Below are 12,761 nucleotides of genomic sequence, written 5' to 3'. Positions count from 1 at the left end.
TATGTCATGACAAGAAGTACATATTTAGAAGACCAGGATGGCAGGCACTCCAAGCATGACCCCCTCTATTACACATTGCCATCCTCAGTGCAGTCGCCTGGCTCACAGGCACCAGCATAGACAGTTAGTCAGGGTGAGAATCTCCCCAGCCAACCGCTAGTCTTAAAAATGTGCTGATGTCCCCCAGGACCACTGACCCACCCATCTTGTGTGCACAAATGCATGGCTTTGCCCCTGTCATGTTTCCCAGCTTTTCTCCTTGCCCACTCATTGTCAAATCCTCAAGTTCTTGCATTCCTTTTATTTGTGTTGTACCTTTTTCCCCCCATAATTTTATTGAGAATCAAATAGCAATGAGACAGTTTCAAATCAAATTGGTAGGACAGTTTCAATAATTAACACAGTGCATTGTGTTGTACCTTTCTATATGTAATTCCTCTTTTGAGTTCTTAAACTAGGGAGACGATACGATATTTACACATGTGGGTCTGGTTTATTTTACTTATATCTTCAAGTGGCATCCACTTAAATATGAAATTTTTGAGTTTATCATTCTTTATAGCTGAGTAATACTCCATTGTATAAAAATACCACATCTTTTTCAACCATTCCACATGTGACAGGCATCTTGGTTGTTTCTAAGATCTGGCTATCACAAACTGTGCTGCTATAAACATAAGTACGCATATGTCACTATGATATGACGCTTTCAGTTCCTCTGGGAAAATTCCCAGTAGGGGGATAGCTGGTTTGAATGGGATTTCCAGTCCTAGTTTTTTTAAGGAGTCTCCACACTGATTTCCATAATGGTTGTACCAGTCTACACTCCCACCAATAGTGGAGAAGGGTTCCCTTTTCCCCACAGCCTCTCCAACATTTGTTGTTGGGTGATTTCTTTATGATAGCCATTCTTTCTGGAAAGGCTGTTTTCTGGTCAACTGAAAAGCGTAGAGTCCAGTACTGGCAAGTGATATAAGGCACGCAGTGACTCTTACTCTCTTGCTTTACTTTTTGCTTACTTCATCTCTAAGAAGCAGGAACCAAAGTACTGCCTAACTCCCTTTGCATCCTAGGCAAAATACTGGAGCACTAACGCCCACGAGATCGAAGGCACAGTATTCGACCGGAGTGGGCAAGCTGTGTTCCGTCTATTTGGAAAGTGGCATGAGAGCATCTACTGCAGTGGCGGAGCCTCCTCGTCCACGTGCGTGTGGAGAGCAAGTGAGTCTCCAGCCCCAGGGGCCTCAGGCGGGTGAGGGCGGCTGGAGCGGAGGCTGGTGCAGGGGGAATCCATTCTGCTCAAAGTCTCAGCCTCTTCCTGCTTTGAACAAGGTTGGAAGGATCAGCCCCTCTCTCATTCATTCAGCTGTCTCAACAGCCCTAGTTGTGGGCTGCGAGGTCCTGGGTTCTTAACCCTGGAATGCAAAATGATGGGCAGTGTAGGTCTTGAGCCCACACCCAGGACTGTCTGGGGCTCTCTAAAGAAAAGTCATTGGAGTGCAAGAAGCCATTACAGAGTGAGAACAAAGAAAAAAGTGTTGATTAAAAAAAAAAAAGTAGTGACTTGAGGGTTTCCCAAGAGTGAGGAGTCCCTGGGTTGACCCAGCACCAGAGACCATCCTGTTCCCCTCCATGATGCCAGGACACTGAGTCCTTCAAGCAGCTGAGGGGGGGACAGGCTGGGCCAGCCCATGTTTTGTGGTATATCCCCACACATATTATCACCATAGCTGTGTCCACCTCAGGATCATAGAATTCTTTGGACTGACAGAAACCAAATAAAGCAAAGCTACTCTATTAGTGTCATAAACCATGAGGATGCCTGCCTCTGCTTGACTGTCAGTAAGAGCTGGTGGCCTCAGCTGGGTACTCACCTTGCCCATGTCAAGACACAGAGCACTGAGGGAATATTCTGCCACTCCTACTGTGCCTGCTTCCACTGTGGGCATAAAGTGGTTACCATGCTCAGTATCCTGTCCCCACTCTGCTGCATCCCAAGCAAGGAGGGAGAGAGGACGAAAGAGCATGTTCTTCACATGCCTCCTGTTTCTCAGAGATGCAGCGTTTCTCAGGATCCCCAAGCAAATACGTCTTTACATCACATCAGACTGAAGTGGATCCAAACCTGTTTCTTGAACCAATCATGAGCAGCAGAGTGGGCGGGAGGGATGCTCTGATGGACATAGCTTCATCCCCTGGGAGAGATGCATGCTCCCTGAGCAGAATCAGTATTTCCTTAGCAGGGACGAGACAGAAAAGAAGAGCAGGCAGCTGCACGGGTCTCCTAAAGTGGATGGCAGCCACATCTCCCACCATCACCAAGGTCTCCAGGAAGCTGTAGTAAATTGTCTGTGATTGCCTTCCTCCTTCAGAGGCATGCATGACATTTTGCAATTGGGATGGTCTCTCCTTTGTTCAAAGTATGTTTTACCGATGGACAGCACCAAGCTCTCCAGGCATTATAGACCTTGACAGAGGAACCCTGTGGAAATCGTTGGCATTGCTATTCCTTGACTTCACATTTCGGCATTTCCTGTGAGCATCCCTTGAAGATTCCCCATCTCTAAGAAGAACCGCTCTTTTCACTCTGGAAGTTGGGGCACTGGTGGGAGACCTAGCGGGAAGCTTCATTATTACTCTTGTGTTTGAACTATGAGGAATGTCAGACTAATGCTGGGGAAGACAGCTAAATCTTTAGAAAGTAGATCTGCAGGAAAGTCTGGGGAAAGCATTTGCATGTGAAGAATCAGAGCTGAGGCTGTGAGTTGGTCTTACTAGTTTACATTTGCTTTTTTTTTTTTTTTTGCGGAACTGAAAATTGAACTCAGGCCCTGTGCTTGCCAAGAAAGCACTTATTCTTAACCTGATATGTAGACTCATATGTTTATAGCCTGAGTTTTAGTGGAATTTAACTTAGGGCAATACACATCAGGGTTTTAAAGTTAAAGATGAAAGACTATAGGGAACAAGACTGGTGAGAAGAAATGCAGGGATGCAGAAAAAGAATAGTATTCATTTAAATTTGTAAATAATTTTTATAATGTGCAATCTATTATTAATCTCATGTATTCATTTCAGAAATATTTTTCTAAAATTCACTCTGTCTACATCTTATATCTTTCAAATTTCAATATTTGTCTACAATTTTTAATTTGCTATATAATTATTGATTTTCAATAAAGTTAATAATGAGTACAAAACAAATAAAAAAACCTAATAGCATTTATTGACCATTTATTATTTACAGCACTATGTACTTTCAGGAGAGTGTGACATCACTCAAATAAAAAATAGATTCTCTAGAGTGAGAGTCTTGGTCAGAAAAAATAGACCCAGTGTTCTTTTGGCATAGTTATTTTAATAGTAAATTATTTTATAGCTCAAGCTGTACAGAAACTTCACAACACTGTGTAAATTGTACAAATTTGCTATCGAACCTAGCAAAGGAGGTTGTATCTCTTTAGGAGAAAATTTTTAAAGAAATATTCAACACGTATTTGTTAGAATATTTTAATAAAAATGGAACACTTTAGAGCTGAGAGAAGAAAACTAGCCATTCTGAGACGCAGAAGATGATGGAATTAAAATGTAACCTCAATGAAAGGCAAATGAGGGATGAATGCTTTATTTTTCTTCCAGATCCCATGCCAAAAGGCTACGAGCAATATTATGGCTTCACACAGTTTGCATTAGAGTTAAATGAAATGGATGCTTTGTCAAAGTCTTTATTGCCACCTACTGACACTCGATTTAGACCAGACCAAAGGTAAGAGTTTTTAAAAGATCTTTTTTCCAGAGACATAAAAAAATCTTTACAAAAGGCCTTATTAAACAGTGCCCAGGCCAGCAGAGGAGCCTGAGAGAGGCGAGCGATGTCACCAGGAAAGTAGAGCTGCAGGGGGCTGTAAATAATCATGTCTCAGAGGAAAGAGAGGCCAGCTCCCATGCTCATGCTGGCTGGCCTTGATGAGTGATGCCCCATTTCTAATAAAGTGTCTTTATTTTAAAGAGTTAAACCATGCACAATAATCAAAACCTTACTGTGTATTTGTAAAAATACAAAGCATCCAGCTCCCATGACCCCTCAAATTTAAATTATTTTGGTGTATTAAAATCTAACTTCTAGGGCTGGCAAGATAGCTCACCCGACTAAGCGCCTGCTTAGGCAAGCATAGGGACTGGGGTTTGATCCCCGGTCCCACATGCCTCACTGGCCCCGCCCCTGGGCACACTGAGCTGGTGACCACGCCTGGGTGTGGTGGCGTACACCTGGAATCCCAGCTCTGTGGAGGCTGAAATAGGAGGATCACTACAAGTCCGATATACGTAATGAGACCCTGTACAAAAAGTAAATAAATCAATTAAATAAATCTAACTACTTACACTGACTTTACTGCTAATAAGCTGGGTGATGTATGATAATTTTATTTATTTATTTATTTATTTATTTATTTATTTATTTATTTATTTTGCGGAACCAGGGATTGAACTTAGGCTCTTGCGCTTGCTAGGGAAGCGCTTGTTCCACTGAGCCATCTCCCCACCCCGATGTATGATAATTTTTAATCCAAGTTTCCTACTCTGTAAAATGGAGAGAACACTCTCTCTTAGGCCTAATTAAGACTCAAAATCCAGAAGCCAAATGAAAAAGATGTCTACATTTGGCTTTATTTAAAAAGAAAATGAAAGACCAGCCAAATAGCTCAGTGGATTAAAGCACCTACAAGCAAGTGCAGGGGCAGGGAGTTCGATCCCCAGAGTGCTGTCCCGGCCCTGCCTACAAGGCTCCCTGAGACAGCAACTGAGACTGGGCGTGGTGGCACACGCCTATAATCCCAGCTTTTGGAGGCTGTAAGCAGGAGAATCACCACAAGTCCTATCTAGTAGTGAGACCCTGAGCACCCTGTAGCCTTAAAAACCAAATGAAAATACATTTCTGTTATACATTGAGGCAAGGGGGGAAGGTGTTCATGCTGGTAGGGACATAACTTGCTATAACCCAGATAAAGGGTAGTTTATGATAAAAACTGCAGATTCATCCTTTAGCCCCACAAACTCACTTCTAGGAATTTCTCCTACAGTATTCTTTTCCAGATGTAATATATATGCAAAGCCTGTAGCTGCAGTGTTGTTACATTAAGTACTAGGAGCAACCCAAGTAGTTATCAATAGGGAGTTGGTTTTGGTTTTTTTTTAGGGAGTTATTTAAATTAAACTATAATCCTCTAACTGAATAATTTACAGATATTAAAAGTAACAGCATCATGTACTACAATGGAAAGATTTTTTTTTTTAAATTTTGTGCATTTGGTACAGGGTCTCACTATGCAGCTTGCACTTGTAGTGATCCTCCTGTTTTCAGCCTCCCCAGCACTGGGATTGCGCCCCCATGCCCGGTCTTGTGGCTGGCTCAGCATGCCTAGCGACAGGGCCAGTGTGGCATTGGTGCCAGGAATGGAACCCCAGTCCCTGTGCTTACCTAAACAGGCACTTAGTCTGCTAAGCTATCTCGCTGGCCCTTACTATGGAAAGATACTGAAACTGGGCATGGTGGCACATGCCTGTAATCCCAGATCTCAGGAGGCTGAGGCAATAGTGTCACTATAAGTGTGAGGACAGGCTGGGCTATATATATAGCAAGACCCCATCTCAAAAAGAAAAACAAAAAAGACATAAAAGAACATTTTCAAGATTCATGTTTAAGTAAAAAGTAAAGCAAAGCAAAAAATCAAAGTAAATCAATAGTATATACAGAATGCTACCATTTATGTTTTTAAATGGTTGAAAGGGGTAGAATGAGATCTTAACAGGTAGAATTGGAGACAGGAAAGAGAGGAAGACTGTCCCAGGGCTGCCAGATAGCTCAGTGGACTAAAGCGCCTGCTTAGGCAGAGCGCAGCAGCCGGGGTTTGATCCCCAGCGTGCTGATCTGGCCTCGTTCCTGGGGGACGCTGAGACAGCGATTGAGCCTGGGCGTGGTGGCGCACACCTGTAATCCCAGCACTTGGGAGGCTGAACACAGGAGAATCACTGTGAGGCCAATCTTTGTAGTGAGACCCTGTCAACAGTGTCCTAAAATACTAAAACAAAAAAGAGTGTCCCAAATTGCTTCCATGGATAAATTTTTTGAACTGTGTAAATATCACCAATTCATAAAATAATATCGTTCCTCTTTATCTCAAAACACTGTTTCAGGGTTAGGGGAGGGTTTGTAGTTGTAGAAGAACATTTTGAATATCCAGTCTTGGACACATGAAAGTTTAGTACTAACAATTGTTTTGTTTCCTTGGAAATAATATTCTTCATGTTTTTCATCAATGACGCAGGTTTCTAGAAGAAGGGAACGTAGAAGAAGCTGAAGTGCAAAAGCAGAGGATCGAGCAGCAGCAGAGAGAGAGGCGGCGGGTCCTCGAAGAACATAACATGGAGCATCAGCCGCGGTTTTTCAGGTGCACGGCTAGACCGGCGAGGCGTCCTGGGCCAAGAGGGGCTAGTGTTTCGTGGTGCTGGTTTGGAGAAAGAGAACAGCCCACCCCACCCGCCAGGCCAGCTCCTCTGGGGTCCCTGCTCAGTGGCTCTCCTGTCCTCCTTGCCCACCTCTCGCTGTCTGTCTGAGGCCCTGCAGTGCTTTTCAGGGGAAGGGGAGTTCTCAGTGCAGACTGCAGCCCCCACATCAGGCCAGCTGATCACATATGTGCCTGAGCTTGGCCACCCACATGGATGCCATATTGCTTATTTTAGATTGCTTGTATTTTGTGCAGTCACGGAGATAATTAGCCGTCATCCTACTAGTTACCAAAATGGAATTCCAAGTGGTCTAACTCTTGGATAGCAGCTCCAATACCCATGGGCTTGGATTTGGAACATTTGCTGCTACTTTATAAATGACCTGCTAGCTGGGTATGGCTGCACACACCTGTACTTGGGAGGCTGAGGCAGGAGCATCTCCATGAATTTGAGGCCAGCCAGAACTTCATAGCAAGACCTTGTCTCAACCAAACAAATCAAATCCACCAAGAGGATCTTAAAATAGACTTAAATTTTTAAAAAATAAATTTAGCTGAAAAAAACTCATACTGTTTGGGGAATGGACGTGATTTGATTACTGGCCCTATAGAATGTTTCAGATGAGACCTGTACGCTCCTGAGTAGAAGATTAGGGCTCCAGATGGTTTTAGATTATTTTTTCTTTGAAACAAAATCATAAGAGCTGGGCATGGTGGTGCACACCTGTAATGGGACGCCAAGGAAGGAGGATCAGTGGGAGTTTGAGGCCAGCCCGGGCAGCCTGAATTACATAGTAAGACCGTGCCTCAAAAAACACAAAACAAAACAAAATCTTAAGTTATGACAATGTGTAGAATATGATGCAGCTATTTAAAAATGAAACGAGGAGTCTCCTATCTCTGGAGTCATCAGAATTTTCCTATGAAAGTGGATGATAAATCTTGTTGATTTTGCAGCCATAGGTCTCAGAAGCAATTAATTCTACTGTTTGGCAAAAACAAAACAAAACAAAAAAAGCAAAAACAGAGGGTGTTTAAATAAATGGGCAGGGCTGAGTTCCAATAAACAATATGTCAGAGATACAAAGAATGATGAGTTTGACCTCTGGGCTGTAGTTTCCTGTCCCCCGCTGACTGTGCTGATGGGAAAATATCACCAGTACATATTGTTACATCAGATATTCACGGGTGGACCACTGTCCAGGACTACCACTGCGTAAAAACAAGAGGGGTGTGGTGTATCTGGGTACGCATGCATGGGCACACATTTGTGGATTTTTTTTCTGGAAAAAAGTGTAGACAATAGCATCACTGCCTGTAGGAGAAGAACCCAGAGGCTGGGAGGAAGGGCCAGGAAGAAAATCTTTAGCTTTTATCCCTTTTTATTCCTTTGTAAATTTCATCTATATAGTATACTATCTATTAAAAAAAAATAGTAAACTAGGACTGTACTCTTCATTCCTTCCAATACTTTTTTAAATGTAAGTTTGCCCTTCCATGAACAACCTAGTTGAAGTGTAAATTTTACATAGTTACGCCACAGAGGGTGACTGTCATCCAGCTGTAATATCTATGCAACAGAATATTCCTCCATTTGTCCTCTCAGAAGCGCCACTTTTCACAGCCTCGAAGTTTGAGAAATTAATGCCAGAGATAACAAAATGGCTCCAGGGTCCCAGTCTCCATCAAGGCAGACCATGGGCTGGGGATAGGGGTGGTGTGGGATAGAGGGGTTGAGGAGTGAGAAGAAAGGAGAGAGAGGATTTGGCTGTATTTTAAAGAGCATGCAAGCAACTGTTTCGCCTTTCACAGGAAATCCAGCGATGATTCTTGGGTGAGCAATGGCACCTACTTGGAACTTAGAAAAGATTTTGGTTTTTCCAAATTGGAACATCCTGTCTTGTGGTGAAAAGCAAAGAAGAAAAAAAGAACATTAATGTACCCCGTGTTTGCTTCTGGAAGCAGCGCACCCTTGTCTATATGTGTAAAAGGTACTATCCAGAATAATCACTTGCGCTTAGCCTAACATTGTAAGTATTGAAGTCTATATTTTCTTCAGTAGGTGTCTTTGCAATTTCAAGTGTTATCATGATTGTTTATATGAATGTGGAACACCTTGATATTTCTTTTTTATATAAACTGTTTAATAAAAATGAAAGATTGAATGTTAATGTGTGGATTAAAAAAGAAGCTTTAACACTAATTTCCCAAAGGTTAGGGAAAATTCAAGTTAAATTTATGCCTTATAAAATTATGTTGGAGGAAAAAAAAATCAACTTTTCCCAGGTGCATTAAGAAGTAAGAGCACCCAGAGTTACTTACCCACTTATAAGCTGCCAAGTTTAATTTGGTGGCTGAAATATCTTTTTGCCTCAGACAGTTCTCGAACTGCTCATACAGAACAATTCTGCTGGTGCTGGAGTCTGAAGAAGATTTGCATTTTAGTGATGAAGGGGATGGCAGAAGGAAGTGGAATGGATGTTTCTGTATAAGATGGACGCGGAACGCTGTGGAGGGAGAAGCACTTGCATGGGTCCCTCCCTGTAGTTCTGTTGCCTTACGTGCAAAATTATACCCTCTGATTGTCCTCACCAGAGAAATGCCCATTAATTTCCAGTCCTAATGGCATCCCAGGGAGATGGTAGGAAATTCTTCTTTAGGAAGAGCTAGGCCCTCGACAAATGAAGATATTATTTCCTTCTTCCACCTCCCCCATCGCTGGCTTTGTGACCCATCCAGCTTGGCCCTATCCCTGTGGAATATGGTATGTCCTGGGTTACTATAAAACATACAATGCATTCCACACAACAGCTGGACTTTCTAAAAGTTTAGCAAAGTAACTGATTGTTTTAAATAACTGAACATGTTTCTCTTAAATACTGTTCTGGTATTTTCTACCTCTTATTAAACACCATATTTTAGATCTTGTATAAAAAGTTTGACCATCTGCCTTATAGATAAACATAGAGTTGATATGCTTCTGTGTTGTCCTGTGTCTTACCCTTTCTACACTCTCTTCTTATTTATATCACTGTGAATTCTGTAGCAGTCTCAATAGATTATACTACTGAAAGGGGAAACTTTTTTAAATGTGTTATTCAAATTACAATAACACAATTTGAGCAGTAGTTGAATTGCATTTTCAAAGCAATTCTAGCTTCTTCCCCGATTACATTAAAGCCAAAGCCTAATTGTGAAGACTTCTCCTCAAAAGCCCAAGAAAATATTGAGTTATGATGTGAAAAAATTTCTCCAGAAAACATTTTTAGATAGTTAAAGAATGTCACAAGGCTGGGGAGATAGTTTGGTGGTCTTAGCACCTGCCTGGCAAGCACAAGGACTGGGGTTTGATCCCTGGTACTGCATGCTGCGCCAGTCTATACCAAGCCAGCCACTGACATCAGGAGTGGTGGCGCATGCCTGTAATCCCAGCACTGGGGAGGCATAGGAGGATCACTGTGAGTCCAAGCTGTGTAGTGAGAACCAAATAAATAAATATTTTTTTAAAAAGAAAAACAATGTCACAGACATAGGATGCTATGAATGAAATGTAAAATAAATAATGGAAAAAGGATGCATGATTTTTCAGTGTCACACTAAATAAGCAGTCAGACAATAATGCATGTTTAAAATGAAAAGTTATTTAAAGTGGGTCACTCGCCTTCTAGAGACTACAAGTGACTGGCATTTTAAAAGAACTCGTTCAATATAGGATTCATGATTTCCACTTTATGGAGATGTCAAAATGAACACCATGTGAGTAGCATTTCCATTTCTAAGCAGTTAAATAATACAATCCAAATCTTTGTTCTTTTCTTTTCTTTTTTCTTTTTTTTTTTGGCGGAACCGGGGATTGAACTCAGGCCCTTGCACTTGCCAGCAAAGTGCTTATTCCACTGAGCCATCGCCCCAGCCCCTGTTCTTTTCTTTTCAACATTTATCCAAATTCGGCTTGCAGACATGAGAAAGCATACTGTAAATGTAAGGGTACTTAGGGTGAAAAGCATATCTAGTTTTCACAATGTGAGAATAAATGTAGAGGAGTTAGGGAGATGGCTTAGTAGAATAAGTGCTTGCCTGGCAAGTGCAAGGGGCTGAGTTCAATCACTGGTTCTGAAAAAAAAAGAATAAGTGTAGAAATTTAGTGACATTGGCTGTTAAATAGCCCTGCTCCAGAATGTGACTCAAAAAGAAAAAGACAGCAAAAATAAAATATACAGCTGAGTCAGGGGAGTTTTATTATGTACTGCTTAGAAATTCTTTAATTGTCCTAATACTGTTATTACTATTAATTTTATGATTTCTTTTGGAATCACAAGTATAACTGGGCCAAATGTCAATTCTGTAGTACTCTTACTTGAATTCAGGGTGGAAATAAGTAAAATTAGGTACAAAACTATATGCAAATTTTGAAACCAGTGGCCAGTATCGGCACCTTTACAAAGGGCTTCTCTAATGTGTCATGTTATTTGAATCTGAAAACTACCCAGAGGACGAAATGGCATTTTCTTTCTCTTAACAGTTCCTTTCCACCAAATATGTATGTGTAGAACTGTTATATTTTTAAGATAAAAAAACCAGAAACTTGATATTGTTTGGGAAGAATTGAGGTTGAATTTAATTTTCTGGACTTTGAGTCTCTCCATTAAATAATGCCAGTCAACACATCATTGTAGACCTATGTTTTAACCTCTATTTTAATCCTAATTATTCCATCCCAAAATTACAATAAATCACATATTCTTGGAAATGAAGCCTTGTACAGGCATCCCTAGTGCATGCTGAATATTCTTTGTTGACTACCCTGAATTACAGAAATGAATGTCTCACGTCTTCATAGAAGATGGGCTTGCTCCCAGGCCCAAAGACGCCCTAGGGTAGGTGTTTCCCTGAGTCACAGATAACAGTAAGAGTCTCAGTGCAACTTCTACCTGCAGTTCACCTCCTGGCAGTGAGGCAGGTTCTGACACTAACTAAACAGATGGAGCTTGCTTTAGGTCAACAACACAGTTATCTGCCAAGTGCGCACAATGTCCCAGCACCCCCACACCTACACACCTTTAATTATTACCTGGAGGACTCTCTAAGAGAGAAAAATGTGCAAACTGAATTTTTAAAAAAATGTTTACTTCATTCAGACTGCTGCTTTTCTCATGTCCTACTTTTAATTATTTCTAGTAAGTTAAATTCTTGGGCTTTGGGCATTGTCTTCTGTTTGTATTATCCAGAGTTTTGATGAGTAGTCTTGTTCTACAACTAAAGATGTCAAGCCTAAAAGAAAAACAATTAAGTGTCTATTTGGCTGTTGTGCTGGGGTAGGTCTACTACATGTATTGCATATTATGGCTTCTAGCTATTGTAGAATTTCCTCCAACCTTTCAGTTATGAGTAGGAGCAATATTATCTTAGGAATAATAACTACAGTATTTTGGCATAATTTATTTGAATGTCTTTAGTTTTGATATTAACATCTATTTTTGCTAGCAGATGACAAGCTGTTTTCATGTTCTTTATTTTCTTCTGCATTGTGTTAATCTGTTACTGTTAGTCTATGTTGGAAATCTATATTTCATATCTGAAAATCATAACAGTCTGAAATGCAGAACACCATTGCAGACTTTGTTTTTGTGGAATGCAACAATCAGAAGTGGTTCATTTATTTTATTCATCATGATTTCTATCTCCTGTTACCCTCAGAGGATACTATTGTTTTAAGAAAAAGAATGTTTGTAAACCTTTCATTTAACACTTTGTAAAATTGCTGTCAAAGTCTCATCCTCTATCCCATGGTCCTCTGGCTTCCCAAATGCTCCTGTTAATTTGTTTAATCCCCTTATGTAGCTCTTGGTAACTGACTATGAATAAACAACATGGAAAATGACTACTTTGTCTTTATTTTTCTGGGTTATGGGTATTTATGGTTGATGGAAGAGGACAACCAAGCTCTAGCCTTAGTTCTTTCCAGGAAGAAACATATGAGGTTACCTGCAGTGCTACCAAATGTTTTTTATAACTTTTTTTCTTTTAAGCTGGGCTTTAATCAAAGTTCATGGATTGCTTTTAGGTGCGTCTTTAAATATCCTTAGAGATGCGGAGAAATGACTTTATGTGTGTGACTGCAATCTAGCATGCTGTGTAGCATCACAAGTATACCAATAGCATCAAATGGAACTTTAGTGAGTGCTAGGAGTACTTTGCAAAGGACATAACCTAGGTATGGGAGGAGGTGAGCTAGTCATTTGTGGAATGGAATAA

At 40.9% G+C, this 12,761-nt stretch overlaps 1 protein-coding gene across 3 annotated transcripts in view; it reads left to right on the top strand.

Annotated features, from left to right (window-relative positions):
- Osbpl3 (oxysterol binding protein like 3) overlaps positions 1–8,671 on the top strand; it is a 175,474-nt gene extending 166,803 nt beyond the window's left edge. For all 3 annotated transcript variants that reach the window (XM_004626473.3, XM_004626472.3, XM_023709925.1), the window contains 4 exons: positions 1,074–1,221; positions 3,640–3,766; positions 6,327–6,449; positions 8,319–8,671. In XM_004626473.3, coding sequence (XP_004626530.1) covers positions 1,074–1,221; positions 3,640–3,766; positions 6,327–6,449; positions 8,319–8,415 — 495 coding nt within the window. In that variant the 3' untranslated portion in view covers positions 8,416–8,671. The remainder of the gene's footprint in view (positions 1–1,073; positions 1,222–3,639; positions 3,767–6,326; positions 6,450–8,318) is intronic.
- Positions 8,672–12,761: the final 4,090 nt, after the last annotated feature.

Source organism: Octodon degus, unplaced genomic scaffold, assembly GCF_000260255.1.
Source record: "Octodon degus isolate 3935 unplaced genomic scaffold, OctDeg1.0 scaffold00015, whole genome shotgun sequence".
NCBI lineage: Eukaryota > Metazoa > Chordata > Mammalia > Rodentia > Octodontidae > Octodon > Octodon degus.
Note: the sequence above shows the minus strand (reverse complement) of the source record. Positions and strands in the feature narration are given on the sequence as shown.